The sequence below is a fragment of the Echeneis naucrates genome, chromosome 23, assembly GCF_900963305.1.
Source record: "Echeneis naucrates chromosome 23, fEcheNa1.1, whole genome shotgun sequence".
Lineage (NCBI taxonomy): Eukaryota > Metazoa > Chordata > Actinopteri > Carangiformes > Echeneidae > Echeneis > Echeneis naucrates.
The window spans coordinates 11,655,257-11,680,330 of NC_042533.1; the positions used below are offsets into that span (position 1 = coordinate 11,655,257).

At 41.8% G+C, this 25,074-nt stretch overlaps 1 protein-coding gene across 1 annotated transcript in view; it reads right to left on the reverse strand.

Annotated features, from left to right (window-relative positions):
• The window catches only part of tmtc1 (transmembrane O-mannosyltransferase targeting cadherins 1), a 105,208-nt gene continuing 80,134 nt past the window's right edge, over positions 1-25,074 (reverse strand). The window contains exons 9-19 of the mRNA XM_029495390.1: positions 22,984-23,151; positions 20,898-21,011; positions 13,857-14,000; positions 11,491-11,599; positions 11,192-11,294; positions 9,491-9,626; positions 9,078-9,222; positions 8,751-8,888; positions 7,531-7,653; positions 2,903-2,980; positions 1-1,864 (exon numbers count right to left, since the gene is read on the reverse strand). Coding sequence (XP_029351250.1) covers positions 1,598-1,864; positions 2,903-2,980; positions 7,531-7,653; positions 8,751-8,888; positions 9,078-9,222; positions 9,491-9,626; positions 11,192-11,294; positions 11,491-11,599; positions 13,857-14,000; positions 20,898-21,011; positions 22,984-23,151 — 1,525 coding nt within the window. The 3' untranslated portion in view covers positions 1-1,597. The remainder of the gene's footprint in view (positions 1,865-2,902; positions 2,981-7,530; positions 7,654-8,750; positions 8,889-9,077; positions 9,223-9,490; positions 9,627-11,191; positions 11,295-11,490; positions 11,600-13,856; positions 14,001-20,897; positions 21,012-22,983; positions 23,152-25,074) is intronic.

Consider the following 25,074-nt stretch of genomic DNA (forward strand, 5'->3'; position numbering starts at 1 on the left):
TTTTCTTGGTGCAAGTCAGACATTGCACTAGTCTCTTCATTTTCATCTCATTGTCATTTCACTTCAAAATTCATTCACAATCAACATCAATGTCAACAAAACCACAACAAGCAAGATCTTCTGAGGTTATGGTGCGCATGAAGCCACAAGTTTCATCCTCACACTGAGCTTATGATACTCACAGAAAGTCATGTAGCTAGTTCGGGGAATGGAGGTCAGATTTCATGTCTGAGGACAACTGCTGTACAGTTTTCATCTTTTCTGATATAATCGAACAGAGCGGGGCCAGTGCTAGCTTTGTGCCAGATCTATTCATTCATGTGTAACAGGGATCTAAACTCAACAGGTCCCTTACTTGGTTTTCTCAGACTAAGCTCTCAGTCCTCTTCAGAAAGTGCATCTGGCTCAGGTGTTATGCGGTTTGTAACACCTTGTTGAGCAAAGGTGTAGGCTTGGGTCACATGACTTCATGAATCGGTGATGTCTGTAGTTTTGATGATTATTGCTGTGCAAGAAAAGATCAGAAAATTATTTGAAAAGGATTTGCGGCTAAAAATTGACTACACTGGGACTTAAGTCCTTTGAGTCAATCAAAAGACTTAAAAAGCATCAACGGAGTTGCCAACGAACCGGAAGGCAACAGATGATGCCTCAGTTTATCCAATTCTCGTCGTAAGGTGGAATTACTGATGGCAGTCTTTACCGACTGCCGCTAAACTGTAGCCCTAAGTCCCTGCCAAAAGGAAACTCCTGGTAATTGTCTCATTAATGTTCCCGCTGTACTCAAAGTGGCAAGTGCTCTACACAAACAAGCTGCATCAGGTTTGTTTCAGTTGCACTTGACTCAAGAGCCAAGAGAGTAGACATAGCAGGCCCCTTGTGGAACCCCGTTGCACTGGTTTTCACCTTCTAGGTCTTATTATTCTCCCAAGATTTTATGGTCAGATCCATTAAATTGTCCAAAGCACAAATTTCATTACTGAAGTGAGCTGCTTCCAAGCAGCTGCTATTCTTGAGATTTGAACTTAATCAAATCCATTAACTACTACATGAGGCTGCCCTTTCCTCGCTATCCTTCATTTTTCTTGGCTCCTGGAAGGAGATTTTGACTCCCTTCGAGAAGGTGCTACCTAATAGCTTCTTATCATGTGACTGAAGGCCTTGATCTTGTGACAGAAAGTGCTGAAAAGCTAGTAAATGTCCCTTTGAGTTCAAAGTATTTTGTTACACATGCCTTTCACAAAAGTAAAAAAAAAAAGAACTACTCACTTCCTTCATGGTGAAATTTTGCACAAACGTTCACAGCACTAGTGTAAATACATGAATAATTCTCATAGGCAGAGCAGAGGACTCAGTTATGATCTGTCATTAATGTCATAAAGGAAATGAACTGAAATAATAAATCAATCAAACACAAATGGCCAGAGCAGATATGCATGTTGAAGTAAAGCTGATGCAGACAGGGCAAAACATGGAGCTCACAGCGATCTTCAAGCAGCCGTTTCTCTCTGTTGGTCTCATGAAAGGTTTCTGTCCGGACTGTGGCTCAACCAGTCTCCATGGCTCCAGCACATAAAACGCTCCAGCCTTCATATATTCACCATCCTTTGTCGTAGTAACCAGGTCCATTTACTCCAGCAGCCTGGTGGCTGGCTTTTGGGCTCCAGAGGTCTGGACAGTGCCCTCCTCCCCTGATCCATACCAGGGATGATGCAGCGCCTGTGGGACCGTGCTGGTCTACGCCCCCCCCCGTCAGTCTCCTTTCCAGCCGGTCCAGCTTAGCCAAGTTCTCCTTCAGAAGTTTGGAACCAGGACTCAGAAGCAGGGCTCTCTGGTAGTACATCCTGGCTGCTGCATAGTCTCCCTGAACGCACACAAACACAAACGCTTTCAATCACAAATAAGATCATTTTATTGGCTTTAAAGTACATGCTTTCTGTATATTTCCATGGAGTCACTAAGTGAGCTCATTTGTGTTTACATTTTGTATTGGGTACAGCAGAGAATATTACAGAGTTAGCTGAATTAGCTGTTAGTGGCTCCTGTTAGTCAGCGTAGTCAAACAGACGACTGCCACTGGTTTTCTCTAATCCGGAAGAAAAACAATGATGAATCACAAGGAAGTTCTTTTCTTTGTACTACAGCACACACTTGTCCCAAGTGAAAGAGATACAACTCCCTCCGGAGGCACGTAACACAGCTCCACACTGATTATACACTGATTATCATGGCAGTTGTAGATAAACTAATGCACCAACACATGAGCCGTATGCAGTCACTGCAGGCTATAAAGAACCAATTATCATTGACGTTTTAATGGAGTCTAATATCTTCACCTCATGATTGTTAGGGAACTTATTTTACGGCCAAAGCATTCTATGTTTAAGGGTACATTTATATTAACCATAGCATAGACTGATCATTAAAAGTACAAGCAGACCTTACATAATAAAATACACACTGTGCTTCGCTCGAGTGGCGATTTGAAAGTCTAAAGCCCTGCAGCCAAGCCAAGCCAGTTGAATACTAAGCTTTTGTCTCCCACCTTCATTTGACACACAGTGTAAACAGATCTTTGTGTGACTTTAAAGCTGAGTACATGCTCTGTATCAATTTCTGTTAATATTCCTCTGATATGCATCAATGAGCACATTGATCAGGGTCTTCTCTCTCTCCGTCTCCTGTGGATCGTCTTAATTCAAGATATCTGAAGAAATCTTGTTTCTCGTCTCCTCTCCTCCTCCCTTAGGCTGCTGAAATGTTTAAATCTACCATCCTTGTATGAATTCTGTATCTTCTGGTCTGTGTGCTGCTGCTCGTCTCTGCACCAGAAGCCCAACCTGAATATATTGAAGGTGTTTGAGGTCCAAAATCTTCTCAGTGAGTCGAGCACATTGGTTACCTTGATGTGCTGAATCCCTCCCATGTTCATCCAGGCCTGGGACTGGTCAGGTTTGAGTTCGACAGCCAGCTTGTAACTCTGGTGGGAGAATGAAAAGAAACTGAGCAGGAGTAGCCTCTGCAGTGACATCTGAACACAGGCCTCGACAGCATGTGTGATGGTTATCTCCAGGATTCAGGAAAAATGGATCCAGACAGCCAGATCACTGACCACTGAAGTGGCCATTATTTCAGCGAGCAATGGGAATATATTACCTATCAGCAGTTTACAGAAGTCCTTCACACTAAGTAGTGATTAGAAACGTGTATAGAACATGAAGCAAAGCACTGGGATTTTTTAAATCATCAAACAACACTTTCATTTTTTTAACTGTTTGAAACTTTTTCTCATGTTTTTTAATATTTCAGTATTTTGTCCAGGTATTGTAAACGTTAACTCAGCAGCACTCATTGATTGAACTTCAGACTGAGAATGAAAGCTAAAACAGCAGAAAGTAGATATAGTTCAGCCAGTAACAAGATTTTGGACTTGACTTGTGCAGTGCAGGTCCAGATCAACAGTCAGGGTCCCGGATTTAGCATCTAAATGACATGGAATCATCTATACTAAGATTTAAATCGCAGCGCCTCATCACAGTGATCCGTGTTCTGCTCCGAGGAGTTTCTTCCACAAATGTGTCAAAATAAATAAACGTCTCATAGGTATACCGGATATTAAGTCAGTAATGTATTGCTCATTCATTGCTTACAGACCTATTCTTGTTTGCCTCTGCTGTTCTTTCTACACAGCTGTAGGTTGTGGGTAGGTTCTGTGAGGTTTAAAAGTGTGTTTGCTCCTTCTTGCAGTGGGAACTTGCACAGCAGTTTTGTATCTGCAGTCAATGTGTTGATTCAAAATTATTGTAGTGAAATTCAGTTTAGGCCAGCCGGGTCATGGACACCAGTCCTGTGCAGGCTGACTCATTCAGAGCTCGGCGATGCAGTAAACAGGGCCATGACACCTCTGAACGTCTGGATTGAAGAAATTTACCTCTAGCACTGAGAAGATACATCGTTTGGTTCCTCCTTGTGGTGGAACAAGTTTTGCAGCATCTTTTGAAATTTGTTGCCTTTTTTTTTACTGATCACAACATGAAGGAGAATTACAGTTCATCCCAGAGTGGTCATGCACAGACACAGTGCAGAGCTGTTAACACACTGTGCATCATTAAACTTTATGAACAACCTTTGTTTTCACTGCCACAGATTTTACTAACTGATGAACCGAAAGCTGCTACTCACTTCTAGCTCCAACACCCCGTTAATAAATTCCTGTAGTACAGAGGTTAAAGCAGAATGGTTCCGCTGGTTTGCACCAGTAATATTCAAGTAAAGAGAGGTAAGTAATGAACCTCCTCCATCTCCATTGGTGTGGCACATAAAATGATTATTTATTGATTATTTTAGGGAGGGAAGATCACTGATAATGCAGCTGAACACTCCAAATACCAGCAGCGTTTTGGGAATGGTGTTTTGAACACTTCACTGTGATAAATTGAATATGAATAATTAATACGAAAAGAAAGAAATAAACAAAGCACAATTGATAAACCTTTAGAAAAATTTTTTAGATTTTTACTAGCTGTAGATTCTTCTCTCTCTCTCACACACACACATATATGCACACCTCTGTAGTGTCAACAAAACCACTTAACATTTCTTCTGGCCAAGGCCATGGTTTCTGTTCCGACACTTGAGACAAGACAGACATAAAAATCCTAAAATAAACGAGTTAAAACCACACGTCAAAGCATTTTCTCAGGCTGTCCGTCTTGTTTTTGTTTTTTCTCAGACAGAGACTGGAAGAGTAACATGACGGCGAGGCGTTATCTGTATCTTTTTTAGGCTGACCCGAGATGGCCCCCGCAGCTCTCCTTGTCTTGTTTCCACTCCATCAGACCTGTTCCTCCGCTGTTTGCTTTCCTTCCTCTCCAGCTGTTTTCCCAGGAAGTCAATCAAAGTGTCCAGTGCCTTCCAGAAGCTTCCCTTACAGATTTCAATCTGAGCCACTAATCCTCAAACACGTTATTGAAGCTCATGCAGCTGATGCATTTGAATGGTAAACATAGGGCTGACTGATATTGCAGTAATGAGCTGGATCTGCAAGCACTGTTTTAATCTTTTCAATCTGTTAATTTGTACTTTCATCATCCACTAACACTGGGGTTGGGTTTCTATTTTATATCATTTATCCACTTTTTTTCTTAAAATGTAGTTTTCAATTGTTGCCTGCAAATGCTATTTTAATGTTCTATGCTACAGTAAGGTATCTCCATGCCTTTATAAAGCTGCCACATGTCTATCATTGTGTCATTGGGCTGTATAAATAAACTTGCCCTATCTGGCCCTATTTCCACCTCAGCGTACAGTGTAGACACGGCCATGCTGTTCTGGCATGCATCACCAGGTTTAATGGACACATTCTCTCTGGAGATACAGTGATGGAAGTGTGAAGGGTGGGTGAACCAGGGGATGGAGCAGCATGCACTTCACAATACAAGATAACTAGGTCAAGACTCACAATAAAAATAACAGCAGCTGTGCAAGAAGCTAATTATGAAGATGAGAATGGCTGAAGCCATCTACTGTCATGCAGACCTTTTGACTTTGGGGATTTCTGTTGGACTTGAGTCATTTGCTGTTTTTTTTTGTATTTTGAAGTAAAGCCCCCAATGTGCTCATTGTCATTTTATTTCGTGTCTTTGTCTTGTGTTTCCTCTTTGTTGATTATCTATCCTGCCGTAATGTGTTTCACCTGTGTTCAATCACCCAGGCCTCCCTTGCGTGTCTTTACTCTCTGAGCTCGCACTCATCTTTGTCAGTCGGTGTAATCCCATTTAGCTCTGATGTTGCCCCTGTGTTGCCTTGGCGTCGTCACCACGCTTTCGCTCTGTGCTTTTTTGTTTCAGCAATTGTTGGTGGATTTTGCCACCATTTTGGATTCTGTTATTGTTGTCTGCATTTGGGTCAAATACAATCCTTCAAACTGGGTGCAGTTCTCTACACTTGCAACTCGTCCTATCCATATAGATCATACCAGGTAAGGCTGAGTCCCATTTCTTATTTTGAGAGGCTGTAGCAGTAGGCTGTACTAACAGCTCCAAAGAGGGCATATGACTGTAGGACTGAACTCACAGAGCCACTGTGATGCCAAAATGCTAAAGGGGATGCAACATGTGGTGTGGATTTTGAGATTTTGAGAACTAATCATAATGGTGTCAGAATGGGAGCGTGTCAGCTAACTGATGTTGATGCTTGCTCATTAGTTCATAAAGGGGTATCCATGACTGCTTTACTGACTGTAAAGGCAGCATAGTGCCATGACTAGGAGGGCCCTACGAGAGGCAATGTGATGGATTTTATGTCTGTCAACAATCAGAGGTAAGCAACTCGAGGACATGCATCATGTCCGAATTCACCTCTACACAACAACTTTCCAGATTTCCATACGGCAGTTCTCTAAATGCCAACGTTTCTACCCTGACGCTGTAAATCCAGCCTCTGTTGTGCACACTTGTTTATACTCACCCGTCTACAGCTGTGAAAATTAGATGCTATTATATTATCATACATTCCCTGTTGTCTGAAGTTATTCTCTTTCTTTTAGCTGATCACCAAACAAATACTAGGTTGTGTGGTTGTTGACTTTATTTCCAGGATATTTCTCTTGTGCCAAGATGCTGCCAGCCTGTTTGTCTGACAGTAAAAATCCTGAGCTCCACTGTGGATGAAAAGGGCTTCGAAACATGCGGGCTGTGCCTCATAGGTGAACTGCATTACCTTTTGTTATAAATGGCCCTTTACCTGATGTCAGTGATTTGTTCAGATGGATTTCTCAAATGAAACCATCAACTGTCATTTGCTACTTATCAGTTTCAGACATCACCCACCTGACTGAGTGGTCTTCTGTGGCAGAGGTGTGGAATAGTTTTTTAGCGAATGATGCAGACGCTGCATTTTGTAAACTCTCATAAATTTTTTTTTTTTTTTTTTTTTTTTTTTTTTGGGGGGGGGGGGGGTCTGGAATCGGATAGGGATTGTTCAGATGGGCCAAAAAATGAAATGTGCTGACAGTCTGAACAAGTGTCTTCCTGTATAAGGACGATCTGCCCTAGAAGTTGGGAGGCACTTTGGTGCAGTGGTTAGTACTGCTGCCTCACAGCAAGAAGGTACGGCGATAGATTTGAGGTCTGGTTTCTCCAGCACCCATCCACAGTCCAAAGCACATTCGTTCACTCTAAGTTGGCTACAGAATGGGCGTTAGACCAGCTACCTGTCCGAAGTGTACTGTGCCCTAGCCCAGTTTCAGCTGGGACTGGCTCCAGTCCACCCCCCCGCAACCCCGCACGGAAAAGCTGTACAGATAATGGATGGGGGCATGTCCTAGAAATGACTGTAAGTGGGTTATCATTTGGCATATGAGCAGTGAATGTGGCTGTAAGCCTTGTTTGCTGACACAGAATATATCAACCAGGGTGCTAATCAGGGGCCATAGACTATAGAAAATCTATACCTGCTTAGAGCAGGAGAGGGAGAGAAAGTCCGTCAGCAAGAGAAGGAAAAGAGAGAGAGAGGGGGACAGAGCAGTACCTCAAAGGCTCTGTCCAGCTGGTTCATCTCTCTGAGTTGGTTTCCTTTGGAGAAATACAGCTCAGCTCTCACTGTTAGATCACTGGGATTCTGCTGCAGGGCCCGGTCCAGAGCATCCAGAGCCTGGCACAAACACACAGAGTCAACACACACTAAAACACACGCAGATGAGCGTTATGACACACACACACACACACCACACACTCTTTGAGTTGTGTGTCCTGTTTTTTGGGTGTAATTCCCAGCCTGACTATCAACAGTCACTGCTGGTTTAGAGCTCAGCTAAAAACCTGCTCACCACCTGCTACTGGGAATCATGAAAGAGAGAGGGGTGGAGCGAGGCTCGGAACGAGCCGAAGATGTAGAGAGGAAGAAGTGTTAACTGATTCAGAGCAGCCAGAATGAGACAGGATGGAGATGAAGAGCATACTTTATTCCAAAAACAGCAGTGTCAGCTTCATCTCTGACAGAAAAACAAGAGGGAGGAGGGAGACAGAAAGGTGTGAATGTGATAATAGAGCAGCGGTTTGCTTATAATTAAGTCTCTCTTTTTTTTTTCTATGACAGGAACACTAACCCAGCTAAGCACTGGAAATAAAAGCAAAAATAAAACCAGAAGGAAATGCAAAATATGAACAAAAGTTGAGTGAGCCAAAAGGCCAGTGATTAAATATATGGCCATCATGAGGGCTAGCTGAGGTACTGTTCACACACATACACACACAGCGGCAGCGTATCCTCAGCAAATCCAGCTATAAGTGTCATACTGAGGCTGTTTGAACAGTCTCTTTCTCCCTCTCTCATTTCTGACTCACCACTTTACCTGTTGCTGTTATTTATACTTGTCATAAAACTGAACTGTTGCTGTTGCCCCTCCCTTCTTTCTATAAAAGGGATGACTACTTTCATCATAACCTCACTCCACACTTTGGTTTTACGTGCTGCACAAAAAGTCACTGAACTCGTATTAGCGTGAAATGGGGTCCCAGAGGGAGTGACATACAAGCACATGTGTTGATGCTGGCAGTACAATGGAGTGGGAGGATGAGAGTCAGTTGCTTGCCAGCAAATGGCCTCAAGTCTGATGTGAAGCAGAATAGTTTCCACGGTAACCGCCTCCTGCTGAGAGTTCATCTTTCCTGACTGTGAATGAGGACCATAGGCTCTATTTTATTTGACCTCACATCGAAAAACATTAATGACAACAAACACACACATACCTCTGTGAAGTTGCCACGCTTGCTGTAGATGGCAGACAACAGACGGTAACATTCAATACAGCTGCCTTCTCTGGATATGATATCCAAGGTCATCTTCTCTGCTTCTTTGGTACGACCGGCCATGGCTAAAACCTGAGCCTGGAAAAGACACACAGTGTGAGTGAATGTGTGTGTGTGTTTGAGGTCACACAGATGTTATGATAAATATCAAGGAAATGGGAACTCACAACCAAAACAAAGGTACCCTGAGGTTATTCCACAGCTCATTGACAAGTGTCTGTGTGTGTGTGTGTGTGCCTGTGTGTGCCTGTGTGTGTCTGTCCTCACCAGAGCCAGCCAAATGTCAGTACTGTCTGGCTGCAGAGCGGCGGCCTCTCTGTACACCTGCAGGGCCTCCTCGTAGCGGCCTGTGTTGTAGTACAGCGCTCCAAGCGGTGTGAGAATGTCCACCTTCCTTGTCACCTGCAGTGCCCTGGAAGGCAAAGGTCAAATGTGAAGAGGACAATTTTCCAAGTTGATGATTTACATCATTTCAATTACATTATCTACAAAATGTGCCAAATTATGGAACGTATCATTCAACAAATACTCAACAATAACACCAAAGTCGTGTTTAGTCATAAACCAGAGCAGGTGAAAATCTGAGTGACCTGAAAATTTGAACAAAGATTTCACAAACTGAAGCAGAAGGCTTTCACCTCCTAAAATGTGCTGCTGCTAAAATACAGTCCCAGACTCACCTCTTATACCAAGACTCTGCTTTTTTGTTCTCATTGGACGATCGCAGCAGGCGGCCTAGGTTCACCATAGCAACATAGTGTGCTGGTTTGAGTCGAACTGCTTGCTGATAATGAGCAGCCGCTAGCTCCCCCTCTCCTGGAGGAGTGATGAGGCAAAAGGACAGGATGGAAGGGTGGAAGAGAAATCAGGTAGGAAGTGAGAAGGAATAAGGGAAAGAAAGGATTAAGGAAAAACAAACATGAAACCTGTTCAAAGACTGCAACTGTGTTTTCCAAAATCAAATAGATATTGATCATGAGCTTCTGGTTCCATTAGAATTAGTGTCAGTAGATGGATTTTAGTATTTTAGTGATCTGGTCTGATTTATAAAACAAAACCCATTCATCATAGGAGCAGTGGATGCAGTACTGTATATTCACTTACTTACTACTATTCTCTTTAAACAAACTATCTATCAGAGATAACATTTGGCCAACTGCAAATCTGTCAAATCTAAATGTCTCTCGTTCAGCCTCTGCTAATCTAAATACAGCTGTAGGCAGAGCTACTGAAACAGTGTGACTCATTTATTTAACATTATTGCTGATTTGCAACACAGCCTGACAAAAACCTGAACTAAGCACTGATCCATGAAGCAATAAAGCCGGTTCAATGAGCACAAATAACAGGCTTTGCAAAGCAGATTAAGATAAATCTTACATTCTGTCCAAACCAGTGGTGTTTTCTTTGTTATTTCAACGTGTCTCTGACAGAATAGAGGTTAACTTGTCATGCCATACCATAACATTATGACTGCTGGCTTAATATTGTTTATGTTCCTATTTGCTGGAAAAATAGCCCTGACCCGTTGAGGCCTGGACTCCACGAGACCTCTGACACGGAGCTGCGGTATCTAGCACCGAGTTCTGAGAAGGAGCTTCATTAAGTGCTCGAAAATGTGAGGTGGGGTGTCTGTGGAATGGGCATGTTGGGCCAGCTCATCCTGCAGATGCTTGATTGGACTGAGATTTGGGGACTTTGAAGCCAAGTCAACACCTTCAACTAGCATTTGTCGCTGTTGTTGCAGTGTGGCAGGGATCATTATCCTGCTGAAAGAGGTCACTGCCATCAGGGGATACTCTTGGTCTGATCAATGTCTGGGTCACTGCTACGACTCAAAGTACCCAGCTTCTCTTTTTCCCATAATGGATCCGGGTATTGTTTCTTCCAGTGGCAAGATACTCACACAAAGAAAACCTGATTCATCAGACCAGACCTGACCACACCTTCCAGTGTTCCATGGTTCTGGTGCTCATGTGCCGAGGATCAGGGGTCAAGAGGGACTCCCTGGCCGGTCTGCAGCTACACAGCCCCATGCACAACAAACTGTTGGAGATGCACTGATCCACTCATCCAGACATCACAGTTTGGTCCTCAGTAAGTTGCTTACGTCCTCTCACCATTTTTCCTCCTTAAACATTCACTAGCTGGTTAATGTATGCCACCTATGGATACTGTACCCAAATAATCAATGCTTTTTACTTGACATGTCATTGGCCATGTTATGGCTGACTGATGCAGATATATAACTTTGGGGAGAGTTTGCAGACTTTACGTGGTGTAAAACTACGTATGTCTATGTTGTAGAAGATTGTGGGGCTAATAGGAGCCTGTGTTTACCCATCAGCCCAGGGGCCAGAAAGGTGCTGGCTTCAACTTACCAGTATCCACCAGAAACACGCCGTAGTTGTTATGCAGGTCAGAGCTGTCAGGGCAGTTCTCTATGCCTTTCAGATACACTTCATTGGCTTCAGGAAAGCGCTTCTGTGGGAGAATGTAGATGAAGTGAGGACGGGATTAAAGAAGGAAGAGGAATAAACTAGGCCAAGGAGACAGGAAGCTGCATTCACAGCTAAAGGCACTTTAGAGTTGCTTGGACACAGATATCTACAAATGAAGCTAATTTCATTCAGCGATGACCGATCATGTATGTCAGAGAGTGGACAATTTCTGGGCTCACCTCTTCAGCGTAGAGTGACGCCAAACTGGAGTAGGCATCAGCAAAGTGTGGACCGAAGCGGATCGATTCTCTCAGCAGAGCCTCCGCTTCTTTCTCCTTCCCCTGGGACCTGGGGAACAGAATCATCATCATCATCACTGTCGTCATTGTCATCGCCTTTATCATCACTGCCATGACTGTCATTGTTCCTCATCATCACTGTCATCTTTGACATCAACATCCTCATCATGTTTAACTCGCACGACAATGCGAATTAAGCATCATCATCATCTTCAACCTCATCTTAAATACCTCAATAAAAACATTTGAAGAAAACGTATAATTTTACATACGTAAAGTATGATCATCATCGCCACACTTCACATTTTTAACTATAACTATGGATGGTAGCTTTTTATTTCATTGTCATCCAATTTTAAGCATAATTTATTCATTGTCACAAACGTACCACACACACACACACACTAATGGCTGTTATGGACTTTGTCGCCGCCTCAGTTGTTTGTTCTTACAGCTTCAGTGACAGCACAGAGTGGTAATGGAGCTAGGCCATAATAATGGACTTTGTTTCAGCGTCATTTATTTACATAATTTTCTATTTGAGCCAGCAGAGCTCAGGGGCAGTCCACCACTGTGTTCAACCACGAGACAAACTTTACACAGAGCCGCTCAGATTACAGTGGCTGCATCAGGAGATAGGATAGTTGACAAATTTCTTTTACCTAACGTGGTGAGTGATTGTTTTTCATTGAATGATGCTCCATCTTCACCCGACCCTTCCTCTCCATCTGATTACTGGGCCTATGTTTCAACTTCTGTATCTTTTCTGTTTGTCCGCACCGTCAGGCTGTGACTCCAAGCGTCATGAATCATGGCCATGAAAGTTTACTGGAGGATGAAAACTACCTGGGTGAGAATCCCCACTTTCATCACACAAAAGAAAAGAATTCAAAATGTTCATGCAAATCCCACTGACATTGCTGGATCAAATATGTTTTAAGTCTGAGGCTGGATCATGGTTCTCAGAACTCAAGCCCCTTTTAAACAGGATTCAGGATTCAGGAGGTGGCTTAAATCATCACACAGTAAAGGTATTCTAAAGATTTGAATGCATCCTAAACAGTTATTTAGCGTGACGCACATAGATTTAGGATATCATTATCTCTCCTTAAATCCTTAAAACCTGCTCAAAGAGATTCTTCAGAACTGAGCATCATCATATTTAAACGATCACAGTAATCCAGATGTAGCCGTCTGTGTGCCCATGTTTACACTGCAAACAGGATGTGACCACGGCTGATTCAGCATAATCTGAACGAGGCCAAACAAACGCAGGCTGAAAAGAAGTGGCCTAGGCTAATATTGGTCCTAGTATATTTCTAATTAGCTCAAATATATTTGATCTCCTCTATGTTCACACAAGCTGATTAAACAAAACGCTTCGGGTAACTCAAGGAGAAATGATTCTCTTTCCTGTCCTCCTCACCCCCCAAGAGAAATAAAAGGGCTTCAGGACTAAAAACCCCCGACTAACACTTGAGAGTGATTTAAATATGTTGCTGCCTATTTACAAGTCTCAGCCATGAAGTGAAAAAAAAAAAAAAAGTAAAAATCTGCACTGCAGTTTAAAAGTAAGTTGTAAGTACCAAGATTAGGGACACAAAATCCAGAATGAATAAAAAGCTTAACTTCATTATGATGCTTGCAAACTTTTACGTTAGTCATAAATTCCTGCACGACTGCAAGACTGTACAGAGGAATGCATCACCAACCAGGGTTACTGTGGGAACCAGCCAGTTGCAGCTGGCATTGAACAGGTAATGTGGGTCATCATAGACCAGTCGCTGGTTTCTCACAACACTCACGTCGACAATTTTCAGTCCCGCATAAATGTAGTTTTTGTCCCAATCTTTCATGCAATACAACTTGCTGCTTATTTCCTTGAAAGTCAATTTTGAGTTGGTAAAATCACCCCACAGGTCTCCTTCATGTAGAATACAAAAATATTCAGATTTGACACCACGTAAAGGCTATGGAGGGCAGTTGCTCTCTTCTCATCCCCCATCCTGTTCTTTCTCAGAGGTAATTTGGAGATGACTGAATGATTAAAGATGTGTTTTTTTCCTCGCGTTGTGTTCATAATTGGGAGCTTGGGGAGAAGAACAAGTTGCAGCTGGATCTTTAAGTCAGACTCCAGCTGTGAAGGTCGTTGATAATTTTCTGACCTCTTTAGAAAGTAATTTTTTTTTTTTTTTAATTTCCTTTCAACTAGGAACCATTTACAGCGCTACCACAACATTATCAAAGGCTCCGGCTGTGTGGCTCCTTTTCAGAGTGATGCTCAGGATTTTTTTTACTTTTCTTACTTGAGGAGGTTTCCCAGGTTGAAGAGAGCCCGGTTATGCTGGGGGTTGATATCTAGTGCTTTCCTGTAGTAACGCTCAGCCTCCTCCGGGCTGCGTGTCAGTGTGCCGAGGTTGTTCATGGCGCTGGCGTGACGGGGATATAACCTGAAGAGATAAAAAGGAAATAAATCATTTATACACATACAGGATAACCAAAGTTTGAAATATTGAAATCCAAAACCAAATAATTTGGTTGGCCTAACACAAAATTTATTTTTATTTTTATTATTATTTTGTTTTTTATGTATTCATAGGGGGAATTTATTTGCAGGTCAAAATGTTTGCTTCCTTTATAAACAACCATTTAAAGGCTGTATTCATGAAGAGCCAGCATGTTTTCAGGCTTTAGCAGCATTTTGTTTGCAAAGAAAATTGCACACCAGGCCTCAACCTTCACGTTTTCACAAAGTGTTTATTGAAAGCGTGTGACCTGGCCTACCGCTCACTAAAAAAATGTATTCACATAATAAATGGACAAAATAAATAACCAAAACACCGCTTCCACATTTAGCTGACTGATAATTTCTTAACCCTTTATAATGTTTGTTGCAATAATGCTTGTTTTTTTTTTTTTTGGCATTCAGGATGTTAAGCATTGTGCAACTCTTGTGTACAGTAAGTGTATAGTCTATGGGTCAGATATCCATCCACTGAAGAGAATGAGTTCTTAGCAAAATATAAAAAGTGAACCTGTTCTCTTCTATATGTGATTTAATGAAATAATAAAATGGTCGTAGAAATGTAAGAAGGGAGCATCGGTCATACATCGGAGAAAATGTGGGGCTTTCTGCCACCTGCTCCTGTTATCCTGACTTTTTTGAACATCTTTCATGGACGTGTACTTGTCCAGTTAGTCTGTGGTAATGTAATCTGGAATCTGGTAATTGCCTCCATCAGTGTCCCAAACACTGCTGCAGCAGTCACTGTTGTATTAATAATGACAGATCACTGTTGCAGAAAAACTAGTCTTCAACAGCCAGCCTGCCGGTTTTGCTGCTTCTGGAGCAGAGCGTCACTGTCAGGCTGCATTTATCTGATGAGCCTCTGATGGCGCTACACTTCCAGATGGAAAACATACCATAACATGATCATGACTGGACTAAGTGCCTTGTCATAGTGATAAGGATTATCCTCATCGTGAATGGTGCAGATAAATCAGCAGTGAGTGTGCGGAAGCTGCAGCCAGCTGCCTCTCTGCTGACATTTACTGCCACTTTCCATCACCGCTACAAAAGGCCTCTAGGTAATTGGAATAAATTTTTATAGTTGGAGCCTGTGATGGTGACACAGGCCTGAAAGGTCTGGGGCCGGGAGGAGAGGAAATGCTCTTTACTGTTTCTATGGTAACCTTATTTCACGCGTTAATGGGTCAGAGCTTCACGGTGCAAGAATGAGGGGCTGCTGTGGAAACCAGCAGTGATGAATCTTAACCAACTGGTTATCCTGGTCCCAAACTTCATTTGTACGGGATCACAATTTCCTCAGATTCAAAGCTGCACAAAGGTTCAACTACCCATCAGGGCTGTGGACATGCTGGGGAAGTAATGAACTGTGACCGACTGCTCAGTTTTCTCTTTCAGATTTCCCATAATCTCATATTCAGCATTCCCAGCATCACTCATATCGCAAAGGACATGAAAAGGTGGAGAATAAATGAAGAATATATTGAATACATTCATTTGATGTAACATCATACAGTAAAAGCTGCAAATCAAAGCCCGCAGTATAGATACTGCATCTACAGCGGATTACTTGCAGCAGACATGAATTTAGCTTCATGCCTTTGGGTGGGGATGAACATGATGTAGCCTTGTATTTCAGGATGTTACTGTAGCATGAGATGATCATTAAAGTGCCTGATAGCTGCTCTCTTCCTTTGTGTAAAGCTCATACAAGCCGCACCACACCAATTTATCAGTGAATGGACATTAGACTTGATCAAACTGATCACAATGTGACTGATGAGGAGACACACACACACACACACACACACACACACACACACACACACACACACACACAAAAGATTCAAAAGATTCAAGTGTATAACAGCCACATAAACATTTTATGACCTATATCTCGCTTGTTTCTGTCACTGGAACTTGAACAGTTTTCTCTGCATGAGTTGTTATGCCTGTTTTAATCTGTATTACGGAAAATACATTCTGAGAAGTCAATGACTTCCTACAAATGATTTTTTTTTCCCAGATCCTGAAACAAATCTATAACTTTTTGCATAAATAATCAATTAAATACACATGTAGTTGTCAGTAGAAATGTTTCATGTACATTATGAATGTCTGTGCAGTTAAACCAGTTTTGAATAAATGTGCTGTTTCATAAATAGCTTTGCTGTACTATACTTCATCCTTACTATGTGCACAGCAGGTACAATTTACAGGAAATTCCAAGTTGTTAAAATGTTAAAAGGTTAAATGACAACTGATCCAATTGTGCTGGAAGTTGCCTCAAATCGTAGTTCAGAGATGTGGATGTCTCGTTTCCATGGTTTCTCCTGTGGGTTTAGTAAGGATAGCGCACAATGCAGGGAAACTGGGGGCAATTAGGAAGACTCACATGTTCAGCAGAAAACAGACTGTGCTGCACACACATAAAATGAAATTAAAAAAACATTGAAGATCTGATGAATAAATGAAGGACATAAATAAATTAAGATTATTTAGTGCTTATGCATCAAGTGTGATGCTTCAACTTTGCAATTTTAAAATGTCAAGAGGAGACTAGATCAAAAACACAGTGGAAATCAAGACGAATTTCCACTATTTCCAACTTTCCTTGCTTATTTCTAATGAATGTGAGCTACCAACTACAAATTAAAAATACTAATTATATTTTACTGGTACAGTCCCAAAGCAAGCAGTGAAGTCTGTTGCTGGTCCACTTACCAACAAATACCTCCACCAACAAGGCACGGCACCCTGCATGTAGCCTGAGGAGGCAAAATGCATTCTCCAGCTCATTAAACTTAACGCTGTGAGCTCACAGTAATTATGAATATGACACAGCTGTCCTCTACTTTTGTCTGCACTGTGGTGGCAGGAGAGTTAAAAAGAAAAAAAACTATTTGAAAAGAGAAAAATCTAATCGAAAACAGTAAGACTTTTTTTTTTTAATGTTCATCACACACTTTGATTAAGATTTCTCATTCAGCTCCAGCCGAGTAAATTGACCAGAGACAGTTGTTATTATGTCCTTCCAAATCACTACTGCAACTAACTACTAACTGCACTTCCAACAAGAATGGAATAAAAGGTTTAACTCTTAACCTGGTTACAACAGATCTGTTGTGTCGCTCTTTTATCTCGTATTAAATACATGTAGCATCCTACTCTATGTTCCTGGATGCAAACTTTCTCCTTCCTGTCACTTCATGTATGTTTCCTCCCTTTTTCTCCTCCTTAGCAGCAGCAGTTGTATGTTGGACATGCTGCGTTAAACCCAGCCTTGTCGTCCTGCCAAACCCCATCAGACACCAGCAGCAGCTTTCATCCAGCTCCTAACAACCCCAAACCCAGCAGAGCCCTCACGCTCACTTTAATTAACCAGCCTCCACTCCTCTATTTATAACAACAAGGCCGCAGAGACGCAAAATGTCTGTGACTGACTGATCCATTTGCACCACCGGTTATAACTCTCCCCACCGGGCATTTTCTCTTATTCTATTATCGCAGGCAGTTTTAGCTCATATCACAATGTTCACTAGATTAAATGACTTTTCAGCACCTAGTGACTCTTTTGGACACATTCTTGTTAACTCAGAAGTGAGTCACCAGTTTCGCTGTTTGTGCTTTTTCTAATGCTTTTAGTAACTTTTCAAGAAACTTTATGTTCAATGGCTCCACATATTTTTTTTTTTTTTTTAAAGCAACATCCTCATATTAGACATACAAAGTTCAGCCAAGCATCAAACTCATGGGCTGAAAAATCAAGCCAACACATACATGGCAATTACTAGGGTTGGCTGTTTGTTATAGAGGGCATGATGCTTTGATTGACAGGCGGGTGAACGGACGCTTCTTATCTCAGCTTCACATGCCTCCCACCTCTTCACCCATTTTTAAATAAGTCAGGAGTCAGATGGAGTGAGGCGCTGGCAAGATGTTGGCAGTGCAGGAGCCTACTCTGAATTTCAAAACTGCTTCTTAAAAACCCGTGATTGATGTCTTTGAGGCTACATCTGTCTACACGGATGGTTAATATCACTCTAACAAAAGGCCACAAATAAATATCCAGATTACAGATTAGTGACTCTGAATGAGAGGGAAACTGAATCTCAGGTTTGTGGTTCTGCAGACTCTTCTCCAATGACTAATGGACGCTGTCTGTCTCTAATGCAGCCTGTGTGTGATCGATGGAAAAAGCACAGTTGTGAGCCGAAACAAGACCATTACATGCATGAGAGCATGATCCAAACGGGTGTGTTTGTGTGTGTGACTTGTCTATACAGATGTAAAAGTAAATAATATCAAGTTTAATTATGAGAAATAGGCCAATTTATCATCCTTTTCAAACAATTAAGTTATTAAAAAAGCGTATCGATGTTATCTTAACGCTATCCCATTTTATATTCCGACTGCAGCCAAACACTAAAAATAAAGCACATGCAATTTAAGTACGGCACAGCATAACAGCCCGATGCCTTACTTTAGATGCAGTGACCTTAAGTTCCTGGTGATGTATCATGAACCAAATATATGTCGGACATGTTTCTAACCTACTTCTACAGCACTTCTACCCGTTTTCATTCCTGCAAAGGTCAAAATCTGCACTGCTTCTACTTGGACTTATAAATAAAAACATTTCAGTTCAGAAATTGTTATTTCAATTTTTAACAAGGCAAACTTTATAAATGTTATTACTAACTGTTCTTGCATCACCTCTGTGTAACCTCTCCTCCTACTCTGTCTGACCCCTCCCTCCTCCAGCTCTCGGCGCCATCAGCCACTGTTAAAAAACAGTTTGCATGGAGTCTTTAAAGCTCCTTCACTGCAGAGGAATTTTGTTGCTCAAGGCCATGTTTTTACTTTTTCATTGATGCTTTTCACAAACTCAGAAACTATGGTAAGTGATGAGCAACCCAAAAAAAAAACAAAAAAAAAAAACGGGTACACGAAATTTCATGCGGAATGATGGCAGAAGTTACCGTTGGATGAGAGGTTTAATTCTGTCCTATTTTCATGAGAGAGGAGCTTTGACTTCATTAGATCAGATAGATTCATGAAGACTTCATGGTAACATGAGACCTGAGGCGTATTTGGGCTGATCCTGATACTGCAAACTGTCTCTCTCTCTCTCTCTCTCACACACACACACACACACACACACACACACACACACACACACACACAGGTTGCCTGTGATGCTGTCATTATTTTATTAGTTTCAACTCTGCTTTAAAACCTATCTTTCCTCAAATTTGAATTTATTGTTATATATACACCCTGATGGATGTTGTTAACACAGCATTCGTTTGCATTTTTATTAAAGTAATATGCTGTGCATATATGAGCTCAGAAATGCCTTCACTGTATATATCTTCTAATTAATTTCTCATTAAATGTAAACAACTGTTGTCACATTGGGGTTAAGCGATCTCAGATTTTTGAACCCTACAGTCTAGACTATCGACCTGTATTGACTTGAGGCTTTGGAGCTTTGGGATGGATATATATTGTATATTGTAACATACCATACGTCTACAATATCAGGATACCAACTTTAACATACATAGCCAATTACTACATGCATAACTAACGTTTTTTTGGATGCATTTCAAAATTGCTTTTGGTGTAGCGCTGCACAGGGTCAGGATGACACTCGGGACAGGTCGCCTGAAGCTAACTGCAGGCTGTCTGTGCCTTTTGAGCCTGATCTGTCTGTAGAAACATGTTCCGAGTAAATTCCCTCTGACCTTTACATGGAAAACCTTTCATGGTTCATTCATTTCACTATAAAACCTAAATCATGGAAAGTTCTGCATGCAGTTACTACTACATGGGTATATACAGCTGTAGTGGAAGGAATCTCAATTTGTCTGTGCAGAATTTTTTCATTAAGAATACAAATGTTTAGTGATAGGGGAGTTATAGTTTAAGAAACTGAGACAATTATATATATATAAATATATATATCAATTCCCCTGTGATAATTAATATTACATCAACTGCATATGTCCAATATACCAATGTCACGGCAGAAATTTGCAGTCAAATAATCTAAAACTTGGTGTAAAACTTGAAGTGTCATTTACATTAGTTTTAAAATTGCTTTTCATGCAAACTCACAATGTCACGATCAGATTGCAACTGTTCATGCAAATAAATAGTGACAAAAGGAGTTCTTTGACATTGAGTGTGTTGTGCCAACTGTGTCCTATTCCCTCTCACTGCCAATGTACAGGGACATTGCAGGTTTTTATGCAATGGCGTGGAAAATGTGTATTTGACACTATAGCCTGAAGCAAGAGCCGAGCTGTGAGAGCAAATTTTCCTTTATAAATTTCAATGCATTTGATCTCAGCATGTCTGTGATGCTCTTTTGTCGGTTCTTTTAACAGTGAAAATATCAGCTTCAGTACTCTTAATGTCTAACTGTTGATTGGATGTGGAAATGTTTTAATGCAAACCCACATAGACATTCACTTTGCTTTCACAGCCAGTCGGGTAATTAGACTACAGTCAGCAACAATCAAAGGTTCAAATCAGTAATAATCATAACTTTCTATAATTTCATTTAACAGCCATAAATGTAACTTTCCTACGACCTTGTGTCTACACAGGAAGTATTTTTCAGTCATTCGTTTCAATCCAGCTGTCTACAGAGAAGATTGTTTTTGACTTGTGTGCACCTGCACATCCTACCCCGGAGTGTGTTGTTATTCCTCACAGCTTTTTCCATTTTATAGACATAAATACAGGAATCTGCCAATGTCCTGTGCAGACACAGAGTCAGAAACAGCTTGAGTTCAGTGTGCTGTAAGACCTGAGGGCGGTGGTGTAGTGGTGAATGGCCTCCTGGTGCCGACCGGTGTCTTTCAGGAAGTTGGCGTAGTTGTAGTGGACCTTGGCGTTGTGAGGCAGAGTCTGGATACCAGACCTGGAACGAAGAGAAAGAGACAATGATGACATATCATACATGATGATGTAATATTACCTCCACAGGTCAGTGGGCTTTTAACCATGTCTGTTTTATGTATGGTAATTTTTTTGGTTTAAATCTACAACAAAATAAAGTAGGGGAGTGTAATGGCATAGTGGGTAGCACTGTTTCAAGCAAAACGTTTCTGGGTTAGATTCCTTGGCCTGCGGCCTTTCCATGTATCAGCCCTGTGATAGACTAGCAACCTGTCCTGGGTGAACCCTGCCATTACCCAGAACATAAAATTGGATTGGCCCCGAAAAGATAAGCAGTGGAGAAAATTAAAGAATGAATGAACTCAATAAAGGCTCTGTACACACATAACACTTCACCCCCACCCCACTAATTATAACAACCTTAATTACCTGCCCTGACCTGCTGGATGCCTCTTGTTCCTCCTGCTTCCTTTTTAGCTCAGTGTTAAATTTGTCTTTTGCGTGAAAGTCACGAATGTTAAACACATACAAATGTCTGCAGTTAGATATATTTGAAGTAGTTTTCCAGCAAAATCACAAGAGCAAATGTTGGGGATTAGCTCTTAGCAGCTATTGTTTGCAGTGTTCCTGTCTCTGCACAAACAGCAATCGGTATTACTCTCATTCTCAAATTCTGAAGCACCATTTTATTAATTGTAGACATTATTTGTGATCAGCCACTGGGATTATGTGTTAAATTACAGAAGAGCACAGTGAATATTGGATTCCCATGATTTTAGTGACCACACTGATTCACTTTGGTGAGAGGAGCGTTGAATCGGATGGGACAGCATCATGATAATCATAACATTTTCATGTGGTTCCTGACTTTAGACTGACATGTTTACAGCAACCATCCTCTAGACAGAATAATCGGTAAGCAGGGGAGGTTGTTCAGCGGCAGCATGTCTTTTGTCTTTTGATTGAAACTGACTGATATTTGTATAACTGACTGCACAATGCACAACATGCATTTACACTGCTCTGTATCTGTCCATTGCACATATGCTTGAAAAAACAAAACGATTTCGAGGGACAGTACATTTGCATTTTTCATTACCTCTATGATTTCCTGCCTTGTAGTTAATTTTTCCTATTTAATTATTTATGCCTATGCTTACTCTGGTCTCGTGGTTTTATGTTTGGTGGGTTTTGTGTGTCATGTACGCTACTGGCAGCATGATTTTCCCTCAGAAGCAGAAACGCACCACATTTCTCATTCTCTCTCACTCTTTCGCTCCCGGATCACCCACAGTCCCTTTGCCATCGCTGATTTGATCAGCAGCTACTCTGGACTGTACTGAGCTAAATTAATTGCAACTTGATTTCAATCAAGCTTTAAAAAAATCCTGCATGCCGTTTAGCCCGCTGCTGTCTTTACTGGCTCCCCACAATCCACCTGTTGCCTCCTTTGTTGCCACGTAACATCACAGAGACACCTGTCCAAGCTGAAGGGTCAATGACCTTCTCTGACCCTGCAAAATTATCTCTTTTTATCCAAAACCTTTCAAATCCTGATCTCACTACTTGAACAAGAGGTTTCAGTCTTGTATCAGGGCTCTTCACAGCACTGAGAAACATTTATAAAAAAATAATCAGACGAGTTTCAGATTAGTACCCTTAATTTCTCATGTTTCCCCGCAGCTCACTACATCATCTGCAGTCGGTAGAAAATGGAGCACTTAAAGCCATGACTAGTAACCTGAGTGAGAATTCGAAGAAATGAGGTTGGTGTTGGGCAGCACGGTGGCAGCACTCTTTTAAATCTCTGTGAATCACCGAACTTAACTTTGCTCGATTGCGACTTTTGATGTGGTAGTTTTAAATGGTTTTAACCCAACTTGGTATCACGTTAAATTTTATTTTATTTGTAAGTCACTCTGTATGTTAACTTAAAGTGATGATTTAGGATCACACATGAAGTCACTCACTCACACTCTCTCTTCTCTCCTTACCGGAAGAGGGCCTCCCTGGAGAGCCAGACGTGGTTCTGCTGGACAGTCTTCCAGGAGAAGAGCAGCAGCAGCAGCAGCATGGAGACACTGAGGACTGTGGTGCCCCAACGACCCACCACTGAACACAGTCGACCCAGGCCATGAGCCACCAGGATGCAGTAACCCATACTGGAGATGGATGGAGGAGCAAAGGAAGAGCAAGGAGAAAAGGAGAAGAAGGAGAAAAGAAATGGAAAAAGTGGAGGAGGGGCAAAGAATCAATTATGTTATTCATCTATTCTCAATCTACCACTGGAGTAAAACATCCTCCTTACGGCCTTCCCTCAACCACCATTCCAATTCTGACTTCTCCTCAAATGATCTCACCCTGATCACCCTGCTCCTGATCAATGCCTGATAAGGCATTCAGAGGTTTCCCCACTGCTTCCATGCTAGTGCAACGTCCCCCTAAGCGCAGATACAGCGAAGATCATAGGATAAGGAAAGACGGGGAAAAGAGAAAATATCAAGGACAGCTTAGACCTGCATGACTTAGAAATGGTGATAAGGCAAAAGAAATAACAGAAAAGATTAGAGGTGAGTGCAACATGAAGTGGAAAGAGGAGAGAGGAATGTTTGTCTAAGAGAAGACAAATCAGTCTCCATGACAGCACGCATGATTAAAGGTCAAAAGAGTTTCTGCCCAATCACTGAAAAACTGTCATCTCTGAAGTTCCTCTTCAGTTCTCCCTGTCCTTCTATTATTACATCTACATTTAGATACTCTCCTCCTGTATGCCTGTAATTGATTATATGCTGCAAATATCAACAATCTTATGGCCAGACTGAGAAAGCCTGGGACTGACATCAGCGATGTCTCATATCATGGGCATGCAGGTCCAGATGACAGTAAAGATTGTATAGATACTCGACATAATTTCCATCCACTGAGCTCTGATTGCTTTTTTAGAGGCATCTTTCCATTTCTACACTCTTTTGTTCGGTTGTTTCCTTTAATTTATGATCCATTTCATGTTTTTGATGGAGGGTGTGTGGGTAGGTATGCAGAATACTGTTCTGTGCAGAATTGTAGTGTATAATAAATGCACAGTATTCACAGCATGTACAGATGAAAGCGTGGAGGTGTATTCCAAAACCGTTGTCTCTGTAGCATGTCATGGAGGAAATGGGATGAATGGTCCATGATGAAGAGCGGTGTGTTCACTGAGTGTCTCCTGGTTCTGATCGATGACTGGCTCGGCCTTGTGGGTGAGGTTATTGATCCTCCTGTGACGCACTGTGTAATCCCAGCACATGCTCAAGCAATTGTGGTGTTCCTCAATGGCAACCTCATCACCTGTCATGACATGAGGTTTAGTCATGATTCTTCTCCTCCTAAGGTCAACAATCATCTCCTTGGTCAATGATTAGGAGCAGATGATTCCTGCCACTGTGGTCCATATGGTGGTGCGAATCAGAGTTGTGCTGGAGATCTGAGGTGGCCACAGTGAGCTCCCCGCCATCGTCCACTGCCACATTAAAAAAACTGAGGATGGTCTGGAGCAGAGGTTAGGGTTGTCGTCCAGAATCAGTCTCTCCACCAGAACCTTGACTGTGGGGCATGCTTAAAAGTTTGGGGAAAAAAAAGTCTAGACTGAAACCTTGAAAGTAAAATGGAAGCTTTGTTGAAGCAACTACTGGTCTTCATGGCAGCAGAAACGCTGCGCATTCAGAACAGACTGACAAAAGAGGAAACTGCAGAACACTCATATATATACAGCTCAGCTACCTGTGGTCTGCACTCAACACAACCACACACACATATGCGTGCCTGTGTGTGTTGTGACGCCACAAAGAGTGCAAATCAACACCGCAGAAAATGAGATTATCCTCCACTAATTCTCTCATGAAAAACAACTCAATCTGCTTGTTGATACACTGTGATGTAGACATGCAGAAATTTGACCGCTACACACCAATTTGTCTTCCAGACACAAAAGGCTTGTCCATCCTCTCCTCTCCCTAGAATGATAACATACCAGCATGTGTGTGAGTGTGTGTGTGTGCGTGCGTGCAAATGCCATTTTAAGCATGAGACCACAGAAGTGAGTT